This window comes from Chiroxiphia lanceolata, chromosome 8 (genome assembly GCF_009829145.1).
Source record: "Chiroxiphia lanceolata isolate bChiLan1 chromosome 8, bChiLan1.pri, whole genome shotgun sequence".
NCBI lineage: Eukaryota > Metazoa > Chordata > Aves > Passeriformes > Pipridae > Chiroxiphia > Chiroxiphia lanceolata.
In genome coordinates this window covers 13,322,698-13,348,347 of record NC_045644.1, presented here as the reverse complement: position 1 = coordinate 13,348,347, position 25,650 = coordinate 13,322,698, and the positions used below count along the sequence as shown (strand labels likewise).

Sequence of the window (25,650 nt, the reverse complement as noted above, 5' to 3'; positions counted from 1 at the left end):
TGCTGAACCGAAAACAGTTTTACATAAGAAACTGCCTCTAGCACAATGACCTTCTGTGATTGATGCAATACCTATAATAATAGTTCACTTGTTAGGTCTCAGGGCAAAGAGACTTTCCCTAAAAACCTCGGAACTGAACCAAAGAGGGAAATTGGGGCACAAAGGCTGAATGGCTTTAGGTAACTTTCGAATAGCTGTGAGACATAACTGCCTCAAATTGAGGTTGCTCGAGTCTCACGGATGTGATTTGCTCCAAGTTCCTATTTTTAAATTAATCTTTTTGTTCTAGAGATGTGTTCAGGCAATTGAGGTGCTGCATAAGGTGTAAAAGTGGAAGGTAGGTGTAATTTGGCTTCATCTACTCGAACAGTGAACACCTGGCTGTCTCGGTGGATGGATGGTACGTTTTTCCTCTGCTGGTAACTTTTCAGCATCGATAGAGGCATTTACAGGAAGCAGGAAAAAAAGGTGTTGCCTCAAAAACAGAGCAAAGCTCTTGACTATTTTTATCCACTGATGAAGGATATAGTGGGAAACAGCTGCTTGAACTTTTCTTAGTTTTAATCATACTGAGTTTTAATCATTCTTCAATTAGCCTTCAAAAAATCAAATCTGAAGTATTTGTGATTGTTTCCTGCATGCAGATACTATTCAGAAATTTCTTTTTCCACCTCTAAAAGAGCAGAAAATAAGTGTTGTTAGTGAACAGTGCTGTTTAATTCAAAGTGTGGGAGAAATTCAGGAACATCTCATCACCTCTGTTGTCTCTTGGTTTACACTTGGACTGTAAACACTTGGCTGTCTGGGATGTCCTTTGTTGTTCTCACTCAACACAAGGGTCCTGATCCTGGGCTCGAAAGCTCAGGGAAGAGATGCTGGGTGGGGTTCCCTCCTGGGAGCTGCGTGACGAGGACGGAAGGGTCACGGTGAGAGCTTCAGCTCTCCGGGACCCGCACCCCTTCTCTGCACCCCACTGAACAGCTGCTTCCCCTTCATCTACCTTTCCTTCTTCTTGAGGACCCGACAGCATTGTAGCACATGGACTGCCGAACACATGGTAAAATTAGGGTGCTTGCCAGGTTTTGGGTTTTTTTTGTTGTTGCAGCGGGGTTGGTATTTAAATGCATAAAAGCTAGGTTAGCAGTATCTGACATGAGTGCAACGTGGGTGTTTAAAGCTCCCATCCCAGGAAACTTGATTGTATAGGATCTCAGCTTTCAGTTTCAAGTGAGCATTTCCTCTTAGAGTCGCGGGTGGAAGCTTGAACACATTTGTCTAGTTTACTGCATAAATGTAAAAAGAAGAAAAAAGGTTAAGATGTTGGATTCCTTAACGTTTTTAGTTTTACTTTTAACTGCTCGAGATTTTCAGCTGTTTGGTAATTTAAAACAACATAACGCAAGGCAGCCTCCTCAAAGCTGTAATTTCCTAGAAGTGAGCGTTTTTAACGTGCGAGGGCTGGGGACTGCAGCTGGGAAGCTTCTAGCAAGGTTTGAGGAAGTAAACAGTCTCACATGGTGCTTAAAACCCGAATGTGTAGTCCTTGGAGTCTGAAAGTGAAACTTGTGATAAACAAAAATGAAACCAGCTTTTATTGAAATATATTTAAAGTGTCCATGATCTGTGAAAGGATAGTGTTCCTTTAAAGATTGTTGGGAGTATTTCTTCAGGATAAATGGATGCAACAAACCAATTTGTTCCTCAGATAAAGGTTAATAAAACCTTGGAGGTGCTGCATCTGCTGGGGGTGAAGATGGGTCTGCTGTGGCTGATTAATCACGCTGATCTAAATATAGTTCTCCTGATGCTGGCATTAGTGAAGCAATAAATGTTGTGGATTAGAATTCCCAGTTTGGAGATCTTTATTGTGCTTGAGACAGCTCAGAGGCATCTTTCTTCCCCCACTTATTATGCTTTTAAGTATTTGGTTATTTGCACTTATTACAATTTTTTTTCCATGTTCAGCAAAACAAAATTTGTGGTGGGTGACTTATGAAGAAATGGCCAGACTTGATTTATTTCCTGGCCTCAGCTGTCTGTCATAAGGCAGGCTTACAGGAATCTATCCCCTGTCGTGCTGGCAGGGCCTGGCACCCGAGGTTCCAGTAACTCCCAGCAGTCAAAGCCACTTTCATCTTTGGCAATCTTATGTGCTTTTGTTAAATTGAACCCACCAAAGGCATGACACTTGCTCAGATGGTGGATTTCTGATTTCATGTTCTAAAGGACTACCAAGTGTAGTATTTGTGAAGACACAGAATATGTCTGGAGGCTTTGGTGCAGGCTCAGCCAGGTGTCTGTCAGTCCTGTGCTGTCTGTCAGTCCTGATCCAGAGTTCCCGAGCAGTTCTGCCTGTCCTTGCTGCGGTCCCACCTAGAGTCCTTCTCTGAAAGGATCTAGTGAGTTTTTATTTAAGATTACTTCGAATGGGAACTGGGGGGCTGCTAGCAAACCAGCAACTGTAATAAACCCTGTGGCAAGATTTGGCATTCCAGCCTAGTATTTTCAATAGCAATTTTAACCTGCTAACACTTGAGTTCTTATCTGACAGAGATGCTCATCTTTGGTAGCTTTGGGTTTGCATTCTCATGAGCTGTTGCTGGTGCACTTGGCTAACGATCACCAACGCTAGTGATAGTCTGATATGTGAGATTGAGTAACAGCCAAGTGGGAACTAATAAATAGTGGATATCAAATAGTTGTTTCTGACATATTTAATACACTGACAGTCATTTCCGTTCTGTTACTCAGGATGCTTAAAAAATATATATGGTTCAAATACTGATTGTGAGTTACTCAAAATATTAATACTCAAAATTTTAATACATTTTTCTGAATATAGTGTCACTTGCTTGAATCCATCCTACTTGTTATGGGTGTGTCTGGGTACTGAGAGCAAGGAACTGCTGCCTGCAAGTAATGAGATTAGTGAAATAACTAGGTCAGGATTTTTATTTATTATTAAACGCATGCTTATTACCAAAGTCCCTGTAAGAGCCATGAAACCAGGAGGTCTGGAGCGGTCACAGGTTGAGCCCGAGTCCTGCTAAAACCAGTCGCATCTTGCCCTTCAGGAGATGCCATTTTGGCAATCTCCTTGCAGCCTGCTGCTGGGCTTTTCTCTGTGTCCCACTGTTTGTACGCCTGTTATTCAGTCACTTACTCCCCCTGTCATTCTGTTGTTATTCTCTGTCTCTTCCAGTTCAAATAGTAATTTGCTGTGTAGCACCTTGACAAATGCTGTACTCAAGTTTGGAAAGAATAGGAAATTAAGTCTAAAAAACTTTCTGTCCTACTAGACAGGAAGGCCCTACAGACTGCTGTCAGTAAATGCAAGTCACATTTCCAAGTGTTTCCCAGGGTGTCAGGGTATTACCAAGGTTAGGATGAATAGATATTCTGGCAGGTTGAATGACACATGGAGGACAAATAAATGCAAGGTGCTCATACTGAGGGTAAAGGAGGCCGGATTTCTGTGGAAAGAGGAGATAGAGCAAAAACCTAAAGTGGTTATTAGATTTCATGATACCGGCCACTGCTGGTTTTGGTTACCTGGTTAATGCCAGCTGAGGAGTCATCTTTTGTAGGTGGTTCACTGCCAACTATGCACTTCTGAGCGTGGGCTGTAGTGTTTGTTGCTGCAGTTACACATATTAATTTTCAGCTTGGAAAATAGCCACACTAGTCTGGAATTTCCTCATCTTCACCTTTCTCCCTTCTGACATAGCAACAATGTTCCTGGGTTAACTGCTGACTTTGTAGAGTACAAACGTGTGAAGTGCCTTGATCCTTTTATTTTGAAGATACTTCGCTGTCAATCAAGTTTTCATTTCCCTTCATTTCCTGCATTGGCTTCAGACGCAGTAAATCCTATCAGATTTATGGGTATGAAACCCAACCATTTAGTACTGAAAACCTTTACAAAAGTAGGATAAAGAGGTCTCTTCCATCCCTCCTTGCAGAGAGGAGCAGTTAGTCAACCTGCAGACCTCTGTGAATGCCTCTTGTCTTGATCGTGCCCCAGATTTTGACCTTTAATTTGTCATGCGGACCTCCAGCAAAGGTCTAATACTAAACTGGAAGGTAAAGAAAATAATTGGCTTTTTTCCCTGGCACTGACGTTTGCTGTCGCTTCAGATGTGACAACATACGGCACTGCCTTGAATTCTCTTATACCTACCATTACTGGATATTTTAAGGATTATTTGTAAAAGCACTTGACAGCAAAAGCATGATTTAACTGGCAGAGTTACCAGTACGATTGTGGGTTTACCACAAATGCCATATATTAACAAGAAAATAAGTTAAAATCTTATTTGTATTCAGAGTTGCTTTATAAAGTTTGACTTGTGAAAACTAATCCAAGACACCACATCTAAAATACAAAGAACTGTATTTTCTCAAAACACACCAAGATGAGGTCTTCCCAATTCAACTAGTTTCATGAGAAAGAGCCTGCACCATATTTCACAAATGGTTTCTATTGGACTGGAATGGGAAGGGACACAGGCTCCAGGACTGCAGAACCTTCTCCTGGGAGCTCCCACCCTTGGAATGTGTGTCAGGGATCCAGTGATTCCAAGTTCTCAGACCAGCTCTTAGGATGATGCCAAGGAGGCAGTGATATCCATGCAGCCTAGAGTACATGCTGACTTACTGGACAAAGTAAGTCCAGTAAGTAATTCCCTTGAAATTAGCTGGGAATCTCTTAGGAGTTGCAGGTGGGAGATAAAGGATGGCATGTTCTGGCTTCTTAGTCAGGAAACAAGAATATTCTGCACTAATGGAGGTGAATGCTCTTTGAGAGCAAACCCACGTAGATCCTGCTTAGTAATCCTGCCTGGAGGCATCTGCAGTTAGCTGAATAAAGGATGGTGGAGAGGGATGTGCTTGCCTGGACAACAAGAAAACAAGACTGTCCTTCAGTAGGGAAGTCTACTCTGGAATGTGATAGCCACCGGCTATTGGGGAAGAAAGTGCTTTTGGAAAGAAACCCTCCCCCTTCCTTGTTTTCATGACTGCCTTAAAAAAAAAAACCAAAACCTCTGCAATAGTTCAGTAAAAACTGAATGTTGCTAAGAATGATTAAAAATTATCATTACAAGTGCTGCTTGCAATGGAGATTAAAAACAAAGGCAGGTCAGTAAAATGTGAGTACCCCAACTTTGCTTCTATGAGATTTTTTTTCCTCCATATATATTTTTCTTCTCTATAAAACTACTTTTTCAGCCCTGTGCCTTGTCTATGCCTCTTAGTGTGAAAGAGGAAACAATGTGCTTTCATAGCACAAGCACTTGGGATATTGTTTCCAGGAGGCATTTAGACTACAGATAACTATTTTGCTGATATGTCTTAAGTAGTTGCAATTTGGCAGCATGCACAAAGAATGCACACTAGAAGGAAGTAGAAATAATATAACACTGCTGGTATGAAAAATGCAACCTGGGATTTAAATAGAAATTGAAACCAGATTAAAGAGCTTGGCGATAGGTAGAAGTTTCCTAACAAAAAATGTCATAGTCTCTGTCATGGCCATGGTGGCCACACATAATCTCTTCCTCGATGTGCAGAAAAGGTGCAGGGAACTGTACAGTGGCTCAACTTTTCAGAGAAATGAGGCTTGACATAAGTGAAGAGAGGAAAGAAGACACCTGTAACATGTCCCAAGCAATGTTCTCCTTGTGCTGGAATCTTTCCTTAGTAGACTTTTATTTCTGAAGATCTGTTACCTTCACATTTTCTCTCTTTCCCTGTGCCAGGCAGCGTAACCTAGTGTCAGAGGTAGCCAGGCTCTGAGTAGTAGTCAGACCATGTGACCTGCTGGGATCGTTTCCAGACTAAATTATTCCTTGATTCTGTGAAACTGTTTAAAACGTGAGTAACAGTTCTGGGTCTAACACATGGCACGGAGTCTGATAGTTCCCAAAAACCCATTGGTGGCTGGGCTGGCAGGGGGCTGCAGAAGGCCTCCAAAAGGAACTGCTTGAACTTTGAGGAGCATAGCTGGTGGTTGGCACTGCAAGGACTTTAAAACCCTGACTCTTCTGAACTGTGGGAGCTGAAAGAGAACCATGAGACTATTTGAAGGTACAAGTTCTTATGCATTAGCAAGGAAGATGATTTGTCTTGGTCAGTGTGTAAAGAAGCTCTGGACAGCAAGATTTAAACTAGATGGGAAGCAGGATGTTGCTTGAGACTTGATCTCCAGGAACAACCTGCAGGATACTAACCTAGCTGCTGAGGATCTTCTGTTCAGCCTGTACACTGACACACCTGTTAGCCAGCTGGACTAACAAGAAGCAACCCTGCACATCAGCATGTGGCAGCATGGAAAGGTCTTTTCACATATAATAACATTGGCAAGAGGGTGCTGGGGAGTTCAAATGAAAGGACAGTGTGATGAAACTCTCTGAAATCAGGATTGCTGCAAGTTTTTAAGTGGGGAAAAATACAGTGATGTGGAAGCTGTTATAAGTTGCTGCTGCCAAAAGACACTGATGTGTTCCTTATTGCTGCTCTTTGAAGCAGACAACACTGAATGGATCAAATTTTTGGGGAGTAAACCAGAGGTGGTCAGGGATGGTTCAGTGGAGTGATGCAGAGATTCTGAAATGGCACTGTGGTACTCTTTTCTTTCACCAGCTCTGTGTGATTCAGTGGCTGGTTCAACAGGTCACACTGATCTTCATGTGTCATAACCACAGACCTCAGTTGCTTTCTGGCTTGTGCGTTATCAACAGGATTGCAATTTTGCAATGGCATCTTAATTTCTCAATTCTATTGATATGTGAGCCAAAATCTATGCTGTTTATCAGTTACATTAACTCTGCAATACCAATAAAAATGAGGAAAAGTGTAAATAAACTAGTAAGAACAGATAAGAGAATAGATGTGTCCTATTTCTAGTTCTTTTGCTGACTAAAATGACAATTTTTGGAATGAATAGCATGCTTGAAGTAGAACATGCTGTGCCAGCTCAGCAGTGTCTCCTGAAAGAGGCTACCAACCTCTGAAATTAGAGGTGGAAACATCCCCTTGCATGTCTGGTGGCTTGTGAGAAGTGTGGCCATGGTGCACTCCCATTAAAGAGAGGAACAGTGCAGCTCAGCAAGTGTTGGGATCTATGGATGTGCATCCCTGTATCCTGCTGGTTGGGCTTGCTGCTCTTATTAGCTCGTTGGGTTTTGTTGTGCTCTTGCAGGTTGGTGTATTTTGGGGTTTTTTTTTAATTTGAAAGGCAGTACTTAATTATTTCAACATGTCTTTCTGTATAAACATCAGCACATTTTCTTTTCCATATAATAAATTTTAAGTGAAAGAAAGTGAAAATTTAAAATTGGGTTACAGGTTTGTTTGCAACATCAATGTTTTTTATTAAAATTTGTTTGTTTCTTAAACTGTGTAGTGTTCTTCTGACGTCCAGGTTGCCCCAAAACCTCTTAGAGGACGTACAAACCACAACCTGTAAAATGCTTCTGTTTTCTTGTGTTTTGTACTTTTTTGCACCTGTGTTTTCAGACTAGCAGGAAAACACAGACTTCTGTGAAGTGGTGCACCGTGTGGGGGACTGAGACCTCTCACCATAGTCCTTTTCCACCTTAGGTGTCTTGAGGACCTGCTGGGTGATACACTACAGCTGATTTGGGTCTGCTCTTGGGCTACTTTGCTATTCCAGGAAGAAGTTTTACAGGAATGCTGATGTTTCACAAAGCACATGGCTAATTATGAAGGAATCATCTTAGACTGGAATCTTACAGGAGCATATTGTAATTACCATTTAAATCTAAATGAATTGAAGCAGTCTTTTCTCAAATTATAATGTTCCCTTTATTTTTTCTGCTTGGCATTCAGCCCCATTAATGCATCCGTATTGTGTACAATGTGGAACTAATGCCATGTCTTCTTTAAGATAATGCCTGGCTTCCAAAATATGGTAACTTTTAATGGAAAAGAAAAGGGATAATGAGAAAGCAACGCTGACTAGGTGCTAGGCAATGTAACTCATGGGTTTGGAGGTATGGGGTTTTCTTCTCAACAGTCCTTTATGGCTTTTTGTGACCCTTAGATGTTTTTTAACCTTTTCATGTATTTTAAGAGTTTCCCAAGACCATAACCTGTACTTTTAAAATGCTTGCAGATCATTGCGTAAAACATTTACAGAACATACTGACAAAGCATCTTAAAAGTGTGTCTGTTTAATTTTAGGACAAGGAAACCTGCATGGGTGTCAACAATCAAAGTTACATATGTGAAACGGGCCACTGTTGTGGACAATCCCAGTGTTGCAACTACTACTATGAACTCTGGTGTAAGTCCTTCCATTTTGTATGGCTTCCCTTCCTACTGCATGGCTCCCATACCATACCACAGGTCTGGCTTGTGTCCTGTGCGGGTTTTGTTTTCAGGCATTGTTATGCATTGCCATTGCATTCCACTGCAACACAATCCGGAGCTGACCTGATATGACAAGGAAGTAGGGTTGTTACAATGGGTGCTTTATGAGGACTAATGGGTCGTCTTGCCACTGCCGTTTGGTTTTCTCACTGATGTGGGCAATACTGAGGGTGCTCAAGATAACATTGTATGAGGAAACCGGCTTGAGGGAGAAATGCAGATACAACACTGGAGTTTGACACACTCAAACAGGGAATTAATTCAATATCTTTCATCTTATTGTTTTAGTTCTTTGCAAGCACAACAGTTGAAATCTGATTTATCTTTTTAAAGCTGTTTTTTCAAGGAGGAGGGCCAGAGTGCTTATTCTCTTCGGGACTCTTAGTGTTTGGAGTTTTTGGGTGGGAGAGAGTCTTGGGTGAATCCTATGGGTTTACAGTGGTTGAATGCTGAATGCCACACACATTGCCCGTTACAACCCCTCTTATCTCCTCTTTCCCGAAATGTGGTATTTAAAAGTACCAAAGTTTCCAGTGAGTGGTTGAGTGACCATACCTGCTAAGTCCCTTTAGATGGCAGCAGGTAGATCAAAGCAGGTCAGCAAAACTGCTGAAGATATATGGAAAAATGGGAAGTTGAAAGGAAAGGAAAGTATGCTAAATTTTAAAGGAAAACTGCCAGTTGTTCCAGTCTGATGGTGTCTTCGTTTCTCGAGGAGGAGCACAAAGGATTGAACATTGATGTTGACATGCTGTTGTACTGCCAGGAGCCTAGGCTGGTAGGGCATCTGTGCTCCTGGAATTTGGAAATGTGGAACTCTGGACATTGTATGTGTACATTGGAGACTGGAGATACTTTCTTACCACGACCAGTGGTATCTTCTAGCTTTTATGCAACTGCGCTTTCTACTTAATCCCTCCGTTGTGCCCATAGTTTGACTCTGCCAAAGTAGCATGTGTGTGGAAATGTATTATATATACAAATACTGTCACTTAAGCTGGACTCAAGGACAGGAATAGCTGACACTTCAACTTTTAACCTAGAAACATGCTTTTACTTTTCAAATTAGCTAGTGAGGCATGGAGGATGTGGTTGTAAACTAAACAGGACTCTAATAGATATCTTGAAGACACACTGTGCATCAGACTCTAGTGGCTGGCTGTGTCCATACCAGTGGCAGGGTTTTAATGTACTGCAGACCCTGTACAGCAGCATTATTTTCCACAGTGTCCAAACAGCTCAAGAAACAATTCTGGGTGGGGGGAGGGGGTTGACTCCAGGGACTCTAGCAGGCTAAGAAACAGGCATAAATACATGGCTACCTTGAACTACCTGGATAAGATTGTAGCAGTCGGCAACACAGTCAGGACAGATGGCAGGAATTTGTTCAGACTAGATGGGGATGCATGGACAAAGCAGAGTGGGGAAGGTCAAACCCGGTTTTGGATTTGTGTGGGTGGGAATACAGAGGAAGATGCATGTGTGCAAGGGCTTACAGACTCCGTGGCGAGCAGGATCTAAATCGAGCAACAGCGTGGAATACAGCTGCACACTGGAGCTTGTTGCACAGTCACCATGTTTCTCCCAAGGACATCTTGAAAGAGAGGCTTAATTGTGTTGCATACAAACAGTACAGTGTGAACAATAGCCCCCTGCCATTTTAATGGGATGGTTTAGCTGTCTTTGTGCTCTCAGTATGGGCACAGAGTTTTATACTTGGCAGTGCCTGGCTGTGTCATAAAAGTTATTGGAAGATAAAACCAGATTTTGTTAGAAGGAGGCAGAATATTCCAGGCTTCTTTCTAGAGGAAGCACACAGGTCATGCTGAGATCATGGAATAAACATGCTGGTGGCACACACTGCTGGATGGTTCCTCGGGAGGAATAGGAGATTCACATTCCTTCTGCGTTGCAAAGAGCATTGTGCAGCACACCGAGATGAGGGGAATAATGCAAACATGACACCTGTTTTCTAGGCTTTCTGCAGATTCAGGCAAACTTCTGACACTGATGTCAGATTATGTTAATGTTTTCAAAGCTTGCTTTGCCATTATGAATGGTAGAAAAAAAATGTCTGGGATGGGGGGGAGGAGTCAAAGAGGGAGCATGTCCTTTAAATGAAAACTCATATTTTAAAGCTTGTGAGCTTAGCTGCTGCTCCAGTTATTGAGTATCTTTGATAGGTACATGATGTGAGGCACTCAAGACCTTCAAGGTGAATAGCAGTGATAGTGTATGTAAATAGCCTTAATATGAGCAGTGAATTGATGGAGTGGAGAACAGATTAGCTTTTTAAAAGTTAATAATAACTCCTGGTTAATGAACAGTTAACTTAGCAGCACCATTTAAGTATGGCTTTGTGGTTGTTCTGCGTTTGGATTTTAACCAGTGTATGTGTGTGCTGAGGTAGCTTTTGAGAAGTTTTTGCTTCTGTTGACCTTCTCAGACCACCGGTGCTTTTGTGTGCCTAAAAACAGACCTTCTTGCTAGTCCTGTTGAATTAAATCCTGGATTTATTTACCACCACAGCTTTGTGGGAAGAAGAAGCAGAGGAAGGTGGCATTTAAAATGGAAAAGAAAACTAGTCTGTCTTTGCTGGACATGACTTATGAAACATGATCCTGTTTTGTGGCCACTTGAAATGTTTCCTGTAAAAAGGATCTTTTTCCCTGTTTAGGAATTTGAGGGAAGTTTGTCTTTGAAAATGGCTGATCTCAACATTTCTAGGCAGCAAGTAAGATTGCAGTAATTATAAACCAGTCGTTGAGGGTAGTGGAATAGGATGTAAAATGAAGGTATTATTTTGTTAAGGGGTGGAGTGGAGGAATGGAGAATATGATATGCCAAGCAGGTGGACAGCCTGTGTTTAAAATTAGATAACAACCCGGTTCAGATTCCCCACCCATCTCTTATTAGAAAAAAAAAAAAATAGTCCCATGTTGCCAAATAATAAACCTATATTCAGATTTATATATAGGTCTAATAGCTATGTAAAGGTCTAATTAATTCTTAGCTTAAGCTTGGTAGCTGTTAACATGGGGGGAAAAGGTGCATTATATCTTTTAATTTTTTTGGAACATAATCATAAAAAGTAAAATGGAAGAAGTGACTTTACTGTTGCATTTCCTCCCATAGGGAACAGTGTTTGGGTGGTGGATGAGCTGGGTCAGCATTTTAGTCTAACAATTTCTTTGGGCTCCCCAGAGAGCTCACAGTCCCCACGGGTGAGACTGTGGTCTTGGGAGAATGGCAGCAGCCAATGGATTTTGTTTACTAGCAGTTTTTATTCAGGTTTGTGTGGTGTGATTGTGATTTGCTGGAGTTTTCCAACGTTGGCCTTTGTCCAGGCCTGACAGGTGTCTTATTGCTTAAACATTCCAAAATACCACTTTTCAAAATACAGGAGAGAAGGTCATCAAGGAATGCTGTTCCTACATTTTGCAAGTTAAGAAGCAAGGCTCAGATGTTCTGGATTTTCCAAAGTTTAAGTGTATAATGTGGATTAAAAACTAAATCCAGATCTCCTGATGTCCATCCTTGTCTCTCTCCTTGCCTATTTTGAGGACCAGTTTGAAATTAAATGATTCCAGAGTCTCTGAACACAACAAGCAAAGCTGTAAAAAGTATTTGTCATAGTGCGATTGGAAAAATAGTACACTGTGCTTCAGGAATTGTGGAGCATGGAAACAGGCAGCCGGTCACTGGATGCAAAAAGTTGTAGGATTTCAGAGTTAGAGGGCTTAGCTGTTCTTGAGTCATTCAGGTGCTGCACAACAAACCAGCACTGGTGATGAGTGAGTATTCGGATGTTGCATGTGCCTACTTTGCTTCATTTCATCTGTTTGAGCGTTGATTCTGAACCCCTCTGTTTCTGAAAGAAAGAAAAGAAAAAAGATCCTGACTGTTTAGGTCCTAGTGGAAGAGTTGTACAGGAAAATAGTGTTCAGTTTGCAAGCAGCACAGTCAATGTTTTTGCTGATTTTGAACATTTTGCTCATCTCTGCACGTTTCCACTTGGAATCGCTAGACAGCTCTTTTCCCCAAAAAGCATGCTGCCAGAAAATTTTGGCAAGGATCTGGTTAGTTGCTAAAACTAAAGCAACTGCTGTACCACATACATATTCCAGGTCGGCTTTACAATAAGAATTTACTTCCAGGACTTTGCTGCGGTCTCCAAAACCCTCAGTCAAACAATGCATCAGTCCCACATTTTCTTCCTTACTCCATGTTGTCTTATCCCTCAGTATAACCACATCCTTTTTCAGAGAGGGATTTGTGCTGTTCCTTGCCTTTGACCCAGCCTCCTATGTGGTTCTACTTGCTTTCTCTTTCCTAGGTGTATCAAACTTCTGCTTTGGCCATTGTTACTCTTCAGCTGTGCTTCAGTGATAACCCCCCCAGGACAAAGCCTCACTGACAGTACAGAGCAAACAACAGATGTCTCAACTGTACAGAAACTCATGATAAATAAGACCACTGAGGGAGTTATTTCCTAATTTCCTGGGACTTCTTGTAGCCTAATCCAGACAGTTAAATCACCTTAAGTGTGTTTTGGTCTGGCTCATTAAAATTCCCAGATCCAAAGCAGAAGGCAAACTGTCTGGCATAGCCTGTCTGTGCAGATGCTGACTTTTGCCCTGTGTGGCCCCTTCTGCCTGGGCTGTATTAAACAACATGGAAAGGCTGATGCTCTTTCACCCCCAGCCCTACATACCTCCAACCCAGCTCCTCACCAGATATCCAGATCTGTTAGTGCAGACCGTTCTCCAGATCTTGTTCCCAAATGTTCAGGACATGGTCTCGGCTGTATGTTTCCCTCTGATCTCTGTTGGACTACTGTTCAACATGCATTTTACCAATGTAGATCTCTTGGGAGTAACTGGACTTACGAATGTGTCCTCTGGAGCACAGGAGCAATTATTCTTCAAAGGCTCCATCCCTAGGAGAGAGGCATAAAAACAGTGTCTGCAGATTTACTGCCTCAAGTTCATATTCATTACAAGATAAGCAAAGGACTTTTCTGAAATCTGTCTTTTTCCACATTTTCTTATGGCAGTGGGTGTGCCAGGTATAGTGGACACTCTTCTGAAAACTAGAAACAACTGCAGTGAACATCCATCTCCTTTTGTTTGTGTTACCAGTCTGAGAGCAAGCAAGCAGGAGTTAAAGATGTCTTCAGCTTTTTTCTTTTCCCATTGTACTCTAAAAATATTCAGTAACTTTTTCCTGCAGTGTGGTCAAGCTGGGACTGCAGTTCCAATGACTTAAACTGAGATAAAGCTGTCACTGAAAGTCAGTCTTTCTTCTTGCTGCTGTTGTGTTTGGCAAATGAGGTTCAACCTGCTCTGCTTCCCTCAAAACTGTTCAAACCACAGTTGCTCACAACTTTGTGCCAGCACAGGAAGAAGTGGAGGAAGCAGCAGGAGGTATGGATGAGGTAGGCAGGAGAGGACCACATCATTCAACAGCTTCTTTTTTTCTTCTTAAAATGTTCATAGGCCTATGGCCTAGATCCTTCATCTGGATTTCCTGAGCAGCAGCATTTACTCGTACACGCTCGTGTCTGCAGTGGCAGGAGACAATGGGGTCTCTGTGCCAAAGGACACAAACCCCACTGCATCCAGGTTGTAGTACCAAGTAAATCTCTCTTCTACTTTTGATGACAGTGTTGGCCCTGAGAAAGATAATTTTTTCCAGCCACGGCTGACTGTGAGGCCACCATTTGGAACTTCTTAGTCAATGAAATTGTCCCCCTTCTCCGTCTGTTGAGAACCAGCTCTCTTGGAGCCAAAGCTATTACCCAGATGCTTGTCGGGCAGACACAAAGGCACTTTACAGTATGTTTTGGCTTGTTTTTAGGGGACTTCCTGCCAACAGAGCCATGGCATTTGCCCAAGTTTACCATGAACTTGAGGGCAGATTTCTCTGTTCCTACCCTTGGAATGCTCCAGAAAACATTTTCCATTTTGTGCAGGATAAAAGGAGCTTCCCTCAACGGCAGTGCTGATGACAACATCCCAGGCATCAAATACAGTACAGCATCAGACCAAACATTGCTCCCTCCCTCTTCACGAGGAACGAATGCTCTGATTTTTTTAATTCTTAAATTGTTTTATTCTTAATTACTTTTGAGCAAAACTGTGGTTTGTGTCCTGAAAAGGTTTTTCTTGAAGCCTTAGGCCTAGCATGTTCTTTCACAGCTGATAGAAAACATCTCTGGTGCATTACCATGTGATGGGGCTCCCTTTCCCAAGGATGCTGTAAATATAGAATCCTTGTCTTTCTTCAGTATTGCCTCAGTTTGCAAGGGATGGCTTTTGTGGGAGCTGATTCTGTTCCCAGGTGTTTCTCCAGCTCCCATTCTGACTCCCTGACCTTGGCCACTTGTGTCAGGCTTACAGCTCTCAGCCTGTGTGATGCTTAGTAAGCAATTGGTACTTCTTTTTTTTATTTTTATGGAAGGTTTGGGTGCTCTAGCAGGGAAATCTCTTGGCAAAAATCAGCTTCTTGGCTCTGTTTCACCTTTGGTTGCATCATTATCCATCCATTGGCATCACCAGTGAATTTGACAAAAAATACAGTAGCAGTTCTCAGGACTCAACCTTTTTTGGGCTGGAGAGTGTTCCAGCTTTTGACTCTTCCATGAGCCAAGAGCAAGCCTGAAATTGCCTTCAAGTTGGATGGTTCCCTGGTGCCTGTTTCACTGTGGAATGGTACCTTCCTTCTGCTCAGGCTGTCCATCAGGAGTTGTTTATCCAAAGACCCTGTTTGCTCTTTATGTGCCGTGTTGTTCTCAGATTGCCACAAGCTTTTGTTCCCAGTGGTTACGGCCAGATTGGCTGTGGGAAATACTCTCAAATCAGACATTTAATGGCAGACTTGGCTCAGGATGCCCAGTGTCTCCCACCCTTTTCTGTTTTTCCTGCAACTGCAGCAGGAAGGCTTTTGGAAACAGGGAATACTTTTGGAAATAGTGAAGACAACTAGAAGCTCAGTTTTACTTGGCTTTTAGAGGATTTTTAATGCCAAACTTCAGTTGCCTCTGTACATCTCACCCATTTTCAGCACGAGGCAGAGCTGGTACCTGCTCTTGCCATGAAGGAAGGAGGTGTCAGCGTGTACCGCAGCTGCGCTCGGCCTCCGTGTTTCCTGCTTGTGTAGTGTTGTCTTTGGGTGAATTTGAAATTCCCCTCCTGCCAAATGAGCTGCTGCCTGCACGGGCCAGTGGTCTGCTCGGCTCACCTCCCTGCTGCTGGTTTGAAGCCAAGCTCACCAGGTGTACAAATGCATAGCTCAGCCATGATGTCCTCACTGTTCACTCCATACTTTTAGACATAATATTTACAATTGCACTTGGCCTTGTACACATAGCTTTATTCCAAATAAATGACCATGCTATATATTTCCTAGGCTTCTACAGTTTTTCTGTTCTGCAGCCAAAATTGCAGCTGTGCCCAGACTTGTGGCAAGGGGGTGTTGTAGAGCAAGGGGGTGTTTATGGAGGCCCTAGACTCCCAGCACCGTGCTGGGCTTGCAACCAGAGCTGCACCCGGTCCTCCTCTCAGCACTGGGACCCCAGCCCAAGCGACAACCAAGAAGTCCCTTGTGCCTCAGCACCCATTGTGTCCCATTCTTTTGCTTCTGATGCAGTGGGGGGCCTTCCAGCCTGCAGCGCAGATGTGGTGTTGGGTGACAAGGTGGGAACAAAGCCATCAAAGGGGACACCAGAAGCTAGGCCAGCAAATGGTTGTGGTGGGCACATGCTGCTGATCCTCTGCAATCATCCAGGCTAGTCCTGGGGCTCATGTTGAGTCAGGCGTTGAGTAATTCCTAGAAGCTCTAGGAAGTGTCAGCGGTTAAGGAAACCAGGCAATAATGTGGTATTAGTGGGTTCTTTTTCTGGAAGTTCTCATGAAAAACAAAAGATCTCATCCACTGGTGTTTGTGAGTGTGCACAGACCCTTTGCATGAGAATGGAGGTGTTGTTCCTGGCACTGTGGCCAGATTGCAATCCACTAATTTATGGTCTGTTTACTTAAAATGCCACCTGCGGTTTCAGTAGGATCCAACATTAATTTATTATCCTAAGCTGTTGTATGTTGTTACTGCCTGTTGTTAACGGAGTTGCCGCACCTCTTCCCAGGAATGGCTGAGCTTATTTTGACCCCTACTCTGAGTTTGTGGATTGCTTTGTCTGCAAAGCACTTTGGGATTTTTTTTGGAACGGATAGAGAAGTTTTCTAAAGAAATACTTTTTTAATCTTCTGGATGCAGGCTTGGGTGGGAGCAGTTATTCCCATTCCCTGCAGAAATATTTGGCTGCTACAGCTGAGATTGCTTAACAGTGGCAGTTCTCCAGGACATCTTAACTAACTAAGTGCTGCTTGCTACCATTGGATCTAGAGAATCTTGGGAAAGAACGTGATCAAATGTGTTAAAAAGCATCTGTTTTCATAACTGTAGTGTAAATCCCTGGATAGCTTGGTGTAATTTTCCATTGTTTTTGAACTCATGATCATGGACTGCTCTTCAAAAATAAAGAGTACTTAGAAGATGAACTGCAGGCCTGCCTCAGTGCACGGTGGCATGCTGTGACCTGATTTTGATGAGTGTATTTTTGCTTCCTCAGCAAGCAAGAGCCAAGGGACCTTCTCTTAGCAAGAAGTAAAGTGTATTGGTGAGAGTCTTCAAACTGTGAAACAGTTGAAGTATTGGGTTTGTGTGGCAAGGTTTGGGTAGTGGTAGGGGCTGTGGGGGCAATTGCAAATGCGTGGCTCTGGAGGGAAGGATGGATTAGACCAATCCTTTTAGTTTATATAAAAAGGCTTTTTTTGCAGAAGCAGGAGAGTATTTGGAGGGCAGTGGACACTTCCTCAGCTCTGTTTGGGAAGTGCAGAGGGCATCATGAATTCTTTGTCCTTTGCTTCTCTGGAGTGAAGATCACAGTTCTCTCTGCCCTTCGTGGTACAGCTGAGCAGGCTGGCTAGAGAAACTACCCAGGAATCTTCATTTCCAGCCAAGCAAAAAAAAAAAAAAATGGAGCATGTAACACCTTCATTTGATAGCAGGTTTTGATAAGTTTGTGATTAAGGCAAGTTCCAGTTGATTAGGGAAATAGATTGTGCAAGGCAAGAGAAAGATATCAGTCTACAGTGCCAAAATACATGAGGAATTTGGATTACGACACCGAGAGGTGAAAGTCCCTGCTCAAAATGCTCAGAGGCATATCCAGTTCACTTACAAACAGCCCAGCTGGTCTCTGAGATGGGTGATAGGGATCTAATGCACTTTGTCCTGAGCCAGAGCAATACTCCACTCATTCTTCAAATTCCTAAACTGTTCACCTTTCCCCACCCAGCTCTTAGCAGAGAAAACATTGGGAACTCAGCAGGGGATGCTGAAAACATCCAGGTATTGTAAAGGCAGGACTAGAGGCTTTTAGTGGTGAGAGAAAAGCAGTTTGATCTCATAGGACAGACTGGCCATCATGAAAACAGCCTGTAGCACTAGGAATCTTCATTTTGACAGTTTGGGTAACGAAGAGTGGCAGAGGTCTTAGAGAAAGAAAAACAGTGTTGTGATCTCTACTGAGCAGTGGCTGCCAAGCCTGTATGTTTCTACCGGGATCTCTCTCGGTATCCTTAGCTGCAAAAACTGAGTTTAGAAAAGATGGAGATTACAGAACCTCTGAAGGCAGGTAGAGCTGTAGGTTGCAGTTGCAGGAGACAAAAGCCTAATCTGGAGTGAATGTTGTAGCTCCTTGAAGTGTGTCTTGGAAACATTTTTCTAGTGCGTATAAGAGTGAAGGGGGATATGTGAAAAAAGGGTGTTATTCCACATGTTGGAGGGAGTGGGGAAAATTCAGGAAGTGCCCTTTTAAGGAACAACGTACGTATGGTACAACAGTGCACAGAAACCAGCCATGACAAGAAAAGGAGCATGAGTTAGGTTTCTTGAGGATTCAGGGTGGGGGGGCTAGTTTAATTTAATTTTGGATAATTTAAGACATTGAATACAAAAATAAGTTTTAAAAATATTTTGAGACATTTATGCAAAAAGAGTATGTTTTTGTTAAACATAACAATGAAGGATTTGGACTGGAAATTAAAGAGCAGTGCAAACAAAAGCAAAACATAGTGCTTGGGGTTTTTCTCTTCTTCTGCGGTCAATCTGCAGAGTGTCTTTTGTGTCTTGATTGTTATTTTCAAACCAAAATGGCTGTGGGAGGCCAGTTCAGTGCTATTCACAGCTCTGCTCATATTTTTGGCTAGAAGAAATGGTATCCAAGGGATAAGAGCAATGGAGCAGGGAGCTTAGTTCTTGTACAGAGTTGTACCTATTGAATATGGTCCACATTGTACCAAAGTATGTTCAGAGTTACCCAGTTCTGGCAAGGCTGCCCGAATAGGCATGTCCCATGCAGGCAGGGAGGTCTATGTCGAAGCCTCCTGGTGAAACACATATTTCTACCTTTAGAGCAGCGTGGGGTTCAGATCCAGGCTTTCAGATGATCTTCTCCCTTGGCTTCTTGGGGTTTCCTGATTTTGGATGCAGCTCTCACACTATGGCTAACACTTGCTCTCCCCCGCTGCAGGGTTTTGGCTGGTGTGGACCATCATCATCATCCTCAGCTGCTGTTGTGTTTGCCATCATCGACGCACCAAGCATCGTCTCCAGGCCCAGCAGCGGCAACACGAGATCAACCTGATCGCCTACCGGGAAGCCCATAACTACTCGGCCCTGCCGTTTTATTTCCGTATGTATCTCACACTGTTTTCCCTGGAGATCATGGGGAGCAGGGCAGCAGCGAGTTTCCTGTCTTGGGTGCTGGGTGGAAGGAGGGAGCAGTGGTTGGACTCAGCAGGAGGTGGTGGGCACTTAACCATGCTGCCTAACCATGGCTTGCAGACGCGAGGTGGTGTATTTCAAGCTGCTGAATGTATTTGAAACCCCTTGACTCTGGAGTTGAACCACACCAGCTACAGCACCTTCACACCTAGTCCTGAGAGTGCAGTGATTCCCTGGGTGTTTTTCTGCAAAGGTTCCTCCTTTCCAGCCTGCACTTGCTGCTGGTGGGACTGAGATGTGGGAAGTGGCTTCATGAAATTTGGTCACACAAACCGGGTGGAAGTGCTGGCTGGAAGCCTCAGCAGGGACTGTGCTGGCTCCCACCCTGTGCTGTGGTTTCGAGACCACACTGCTGGTGAGCAGCCCTAGCACTCTGCACGAAGGAGCTGTTGCCCACAGCACAGGGAAGGTACAATGACTTCGTGCTCTCCTTGTGCCCTGATATGCTGTGCTAGAACAGCAAGTCTTGGCCTTCTGGCTGGAGATACCACAGCTGAGTTTCTTGTAATGGACTGTTGAATTGCATGTATGAACTTACTTTTCTCGTTAAACTCTGGCAGCCACCTCAGAAATCATCCCCAGCAGCCTTTTCCTCCCCAGCCCCAGGGATATGCAATTGCACATGGAAAATTGCTGTGCTGTCTTTAAATGTTTCCAGTATTTAGGTCCATTCTGTCTATATAGACTTATTTTGTTCCCTCTTAAGAAATAAACAAAATATTTCATGTATTTGAGGGGCTGTAAGTACAATAAATCAAACTCCTTTGCCAGTACTGTCAGTTTATTATGACTGCATCAGAAGAATTAAATCCAGCACTAAAACAGCGACCAAAAGCCAGGATCCCAAGTTCCTTGTAACGGCTCGCGTCTCTTCATATTTGTACAATGCTTTGTGAGATGAAATCTTTGCTCTTGAAAATGGAAACTCGGCTGAGAAGCCAGTGTTGGAAAGGGCTGTGGAGTTGTTCCCTCCAGCCAACACAGGCCATCCCCCTGTGCAGTTTATGGGTCTGTGTTGGGGTACGTGGTCCAGGGAGGTTTGCCGGGGAGCTGTAAGTATAGATTTGAGAGCCAGGAGATCAGACTGCTGTTCCCAACTATGTCCATCTCATCCTGTAATGATGCCCCTCCTGTGCCTCATTTGCTGCTTCTCTAAAACATGACACGCCTCACTTGGGAGAAGTTTTGGCACCCCTTGTAGAGCCTACTGAGCTGTTCAGTGGGAAGGTGCTGGTAGGTGATAAATGCCATGCTAACCTGTATTAGTGACTCGTTTCCTGAGATAAGCTGCTCCTGAAATAACTTCTCCTCCTTGCCTCCCACTTCTAGGGTTTTTGCCAAACTATTTACTACCTCCTTATGAGGAAGTGGTGAACCGCCCGCCGACCCCCCCGCCACCATACAGTGCCTTACATCAGCAGTGCATCCCAGCAGGCAGCAGTAGCACAATCCCGGACACGCCAAGGAGCCTGCAGCCAGCACAGAGCAGCTCTGCAGCACCCATCAGCAATAACAGCAGTACTGACAGCACCGGGGCCCCCGGCCTCGGCGACCCCGAGCCCTCCACCACCATGCTGGTCGAGCGAGCAGTTGCCAAAATGCAAAGCGTCGAGCCCGGCGGTACCAGCATGGGAGCCGAGCTAGTGGAGAGGGCCGGTCCCGATAAGGATACAGAGTGCAAGGAGGAACTGCTGAAAGGTTACAGCTCTGAAAGCTTAGAGCAGAGCAGTGCCATTCCTGACGCGAAGGACAAGACGCCGGGCAGGCAGCGCCGTTTCACCGGCGACTCGGGCATAGAAGTCTGCGTATGCAACCGGGGTCATCACGACGACGACCTCAAGGAGTTCGACGGGCTCATCGATGATGCTCTGGACGGGCCCCTGGACTTCTGTGACAGCTGCAGTGGCCGTCCCCACGGGGACGAGGAGGAAGGGCTTTTCAGTGCCGCCGAGGAGCAGCACCGCGAACACAGCCACCACCACCTGCCCCGGCAGCCGGTGTGTGTACTCTTGAACACAATAAATGAGCAGGACTCTCCAAACTCTTGCACCAATAACTCCCCCAGCTAAGGCGGCAAAGTGGAAGGGAGAATCGGGGAAAAAAATACAAAGAAATAAAAATGGAATAAGAGGATTAAAACTTTAACAGGAGGAAAAGGTGATACAACCTTCTTTTTTAGTTTATTTTTGTTTCTCCCCCTCCAGTATAATGCGGGGACTAGTCCTCGAAGGCCTGGCTTGTGGAGGACGGGTTACTCTGGGTTTTGTTAATCATACTGTCCTGCTCCTTGGAGCAGGGACTGATGTTTCTCAATGAGACCTTTTAACAAATGGAATTTTTCCAATGGTGATTTTGGTGATGGTTACTATGTGTTTGTTGGTTTTAGTTTTCTGAAACACTGCTTTATCTCGCAATCAGTAAAACTCAGCAGATCTCACCCTGGGAGGATACCAAATCACCATAAGGCTTCAACCTCCAGGTGTCTTCCCAGAAGCGAGCAGCTTCTGACAGTGCCGGCAGTCAGTAGCCCAAGAGTTCTGGTTTGAAATAGTGCTCTTGAGGCATTGGGGATATCTTTTCATCTTTTTTCCTTTTCTTTCTTTTTTTTTTCCCAATGTTAAGTTTTCCTGAAGCTGATGAATGCCCGAACACATCAGCACTGTAATCTCCGGTGCTTCAGTGTTTAAGACAGCAGGTAGGAAATTTCCCACTTGAAGCTGGTGACTGAAGGACCAGTTTCTTCTAGAAGGAGTGTTAGTCTACCATAAGCAGTTTGAAGAGAAAGGGTTTGCAGAAATTTGCCTTTATATGTAATTTTTAAAGATAAGTGTGTTCCTTCAATGCCTCCAAGAGCACAGTTAGCAGTTAGAATCCAGGCAGCTGGGCTGCCTTCCAAGTACTGTGGTCTCCGAATGACCTTTTCCCGGTGTGCTGCAAAAGGGCTTGGCTTTATTTTTTTCCTTTTTTTTGCACCCGACAGCAGCACACTTGAGTTAAGATGACAAAAAAAGAACAGGGCTCTCCTTGGCCAGCGTGCCTTCAAGCTTCAGCGATGCATGTTGAACAAATGGAGACGAGAGCTCCGTCCATTGCGAAGGGATGACTTACCATGTACATGTGGAAGACCTGTGCAGTATTTTTTTTTTATCCAAAAGTTTGGTGCGATTCTAATAATGACCACTTAAAGAAATGAATGTCTGTTTTCTTTCTCTTTCTTTCTTTCTTTTTTTTTTTTTTTGTTATGGTGGCAACTGGCTACTGTATAATGTCTGTGAGCGTGTGTGTGTGACTGCAATCCATGCATGCGAGTCCTACTGGTAATATGAAAACCTGCTGTAAGACTGCAAGAAAATTTACTGTAGCTTTGCTTTAATAAACAGTAGAGATTTTGATAGTAACAACCTGAAGGAAAAAAAAAGGAAAAAAAAAAAAAAGGAAGAGTCGAAACTAACATTCCCTAGAGTGCTCATGTGGAAGAGAGCACAGTTCAGACTATGTGTCTTGTTCTTGGGATTTCTCCCTGTCCCTTTTATAATTATGGTCGTCCAGATCATTACTGTTATGGGGAGGAAAACCATTGAAAACCGAACTCGGACATGCTCAGATTTGATTGATTGAAAACCAAAATCAGTTTTAAATAAGGTGGAAACCAAAATATAATGCCTTTTCTGATAACTTGCCCATGTGTACGTGTATCATTTTGTGAGGTAAGAACAAAATTTGTCTTTAGTTTGTGGTTTTGTTTTGTTGTTCTAACTGGAGGTATGTGGTGCTGTGCTGGCTACAGAGCAAGGGAAGTGGTGCTTATTCCAGCACTGTAGCTGCACGTTTGAGAGTAATGCTCTTCCCTTAGAAGGTTTGGGAAGAATCTTGCTCCTTTTCCCATCACAGCCTTTCTCTTCCATCAGAACAGCTGATGAAGACAGCTCTTCAGTTTGTGTCTTAGGGCACTCTTAAGAATGAAGGACTTAGATTTGGATTCAGGAGACCTCATTCTTGGATGCCTGGAGCTTGAGTGGTAACACACTCTGCGTGTGCCCCAGAGCCGGGTGCTTGGGGACTGGTTCCTTTCATCTGTATGCACTGACCAGGTGTATCTTTTGAGAAGAGAATTAAAGATCCCCAGTGCCACCCCCAGGAATTTGGTACGTATTGGCCTCTGTCTTTGTTTCTCACACCACAGAGGAGGCTAAAAAAGCTCATCAGTCCATAGTGAGTGGTGTTTACTGCTGGAAATCCTGAGGACAGCCCTGTGCCAATGCGAGACCCTCTGCCAACATTTCTGTTGGCCTAAGACAAAAATCTCCATGTTTGCTTTCCTGACATCCTACTAAGGTCGGGGAAGACGCTGCTGCTTCTCTGGACATAGAGGTGAGTACCAATAAACTGAGCTGATGTTCTTACTTTTAAAAAGGAAGAAGCAGTGGTGTGCCTGTTTTATGACTCCTGGAGCTTTTCAGGCTTTTAAAGACCATAAAGAAGCAAACGGGGCACAAACCATGTCTCTTGACCTCACAAATGCCTGAAGAGGAGCAGGACTGTCAGTGGCTCTCAGTGCTTTAGGCTTTTAGACCTGCAACCTGGGCAAACTGGTATAGGGAGGAGTGATGCAGGGCAGAACACCGGGCACGTGAGCTCCTCAGACACATCCTCTTCAGGCAGGCAGAGGACTCCCAAACCTCCAGCTTTGGAGCTTTAGAAAGGTGCTTGATCCCTGCGTAGAAAGCTGACATGGCCCAAACAGAGCTCTTCTCCAAATCCACGCTGTTGGTGTAAATGCTGGAGATGTGAGGACGTGGGCAGGTGTGCATCTATAACACTAGCGCACCAAACCCCACCCATTCCCAGCTGTAAGGGGTGTGTGTTTTATGGGAGATGTGAATATGTAGTTTCAAAACTGAGTTGCAATAGTGCAGCAGGTTTGACAGCAAATTAGTGTCAATCCACTGCTTGGTGTTTTGTTTTACAACTTGCTTTGAGTGGTATTGCTGATACTCCTTGAAGTCTGTTGTTGCTGGAGTCCATGGCAGTGTGGATCTGCTTACAAGGCGTGTTCTCAGCCACCAAAATTGGCTCTGAGGGCAAGGACCCGGCAGGTGTCCTGGCGGGCTTGGGGGATGTTACCTGGGGACAGGTGAAGAGCACAGTGTGGTGGCTCAGCAGGAGTGTCCCCTAGGCACAACGGAGGCTCCTGGGAGCATTGGATACTGCACTATTGCCTCTGTGTTTCCAAGTGACTCTTCAGCTCTGATGATGCAAACTCTTCCTCTGAGAACACTGGTGTGATTTTCCTGTCGCATATCGTTGCCTGTTTGTACAACCCTGTGGATGGGTGTTGGCTGAAGATGGAGGAGAAGGGAGTTGTGTCTTGGTGCTTGCTGGCAGCCTGCTCTCAGAGCTTTACCTGACTAACTGGAGGCTAAGGAAAGCCGAGGTGCAGTTAAGCCTCTGCATTACACAGTCATCGAAAGCTTTCTGGGGCAGGAAGCCTGGGGAGAAGTAAAATCAGCAGCTCCACTGACAGCATGAGTCTGTTCCACTGGGCAATGGGAGCTTTGGGCTCCCTGAGCACCCTTCACCACTTGGGGACGTGCATCAGCAGTGAGAGCCTGAGCTGTGCTCCCTTCCTGCCCCGTGCAGCCCAGGCTCCCACAGCCGTATCTCTTCTGGTTCTCTGCATGCCCTGGCTGGGTTTGTCCCACTGTGACTCCCTCCTGGCAAAGGTTGACAGAGAGCAGGGTCCAACACCAGTGAACAAACTTCCTTTGCTGTCTCAGATGACTGGTTCTCCCTGAAGGCTGCTGCCTCCCAATGCTCGTTCACCCTCCTGTGCAACACATCCCAGGGAGGCTTTCCCCCCCTCTTTTCTTTTTCCTTCTTTTGTTTATATAGGAAAAGCCTGGACCAGGCCAGGAGGGGAGGCAGACTGGCAGCTCCCTGGCTCAGCTCCCTGGCTCAGGCAAGCCCCGCAGCATCCCACAGCTCTTTGTCAGAGCTGGTTTCCCCCATCCTTGCAGCACAGATCTGTTTTTATCAGATGGGACGGGTGCCTGCACCGGGGCTGTCGCGACGGTGGTGCAAGCGCTGCAGTCTCTGTGCCGGGGGGGTCACAGGCTGCCGGGCTGTTTCTCGATTTGTTTTCGGCCGGCGAACAGCTGTGTCCTGAGGTCTGTGCTTACTCAGCTCTCCTGGCACCATGCCCGCTGCAGAGCCTGCAGGTATTCTGAGCGTCTCCTGCTCCTCCTGCACTGGCCATCACTGTCACAGTCCAGGGTCATCCAGTGCCTGGTGCAAAGTGAAGGCTGTCAACTTGAAGGGCTGCTGAGCTGGGTGCTTTAGCACAGCTGGGTCAGCCGAGTGCTGTGGGGATGGCTGTGTCCCCCAAAATTAATTTGTGTGATGGAAAGG

At 44.5% G+C, this 25,650-nt stretch overlaps 1 protein-coding gene across 7 annotated transcripts in view; it reads left to right on the top strand.

Moving 5' to 3' along the window:
- The window catches only part of WBP1L (WW domain binding protein 1 like), a 58,575-nt gene extending 35,654 nt beyond the window's left edge, over positions 1 to 22,921 (top strand). For 6 of the 7 annotated variants that reach the window (XM_032694943.1, XM_032694945.1, XM_032694946.1 and 3 more), the window contains 3 exons: positions 8,206 to 8,308; positions 18,989 to 19,150; positions 20,572 to 22,921. In XM_032694943.1, coding sequence (XP_032550834.1) covers positions 8,206 to 8,308; positions 18,989 to 19,150; positions 20,572 to 21,311 — 1,005 coding nt within the window. In that variant the 3' untranslated portion in view covers positions 21,312 to 22,921. Of the gene's footprint in view, positions 1 to 5,674; positions 6,088 to 8,205; positions 8,309 to 18,988; positions 19,151 to 20,571 lie in introns of those variants that run through there. The other variant, XM_032694949.1, reaches the window with a different exon arrangement.
- Positions 22,922 to 25,650: the final 2,729 nt, after the last annotated feature.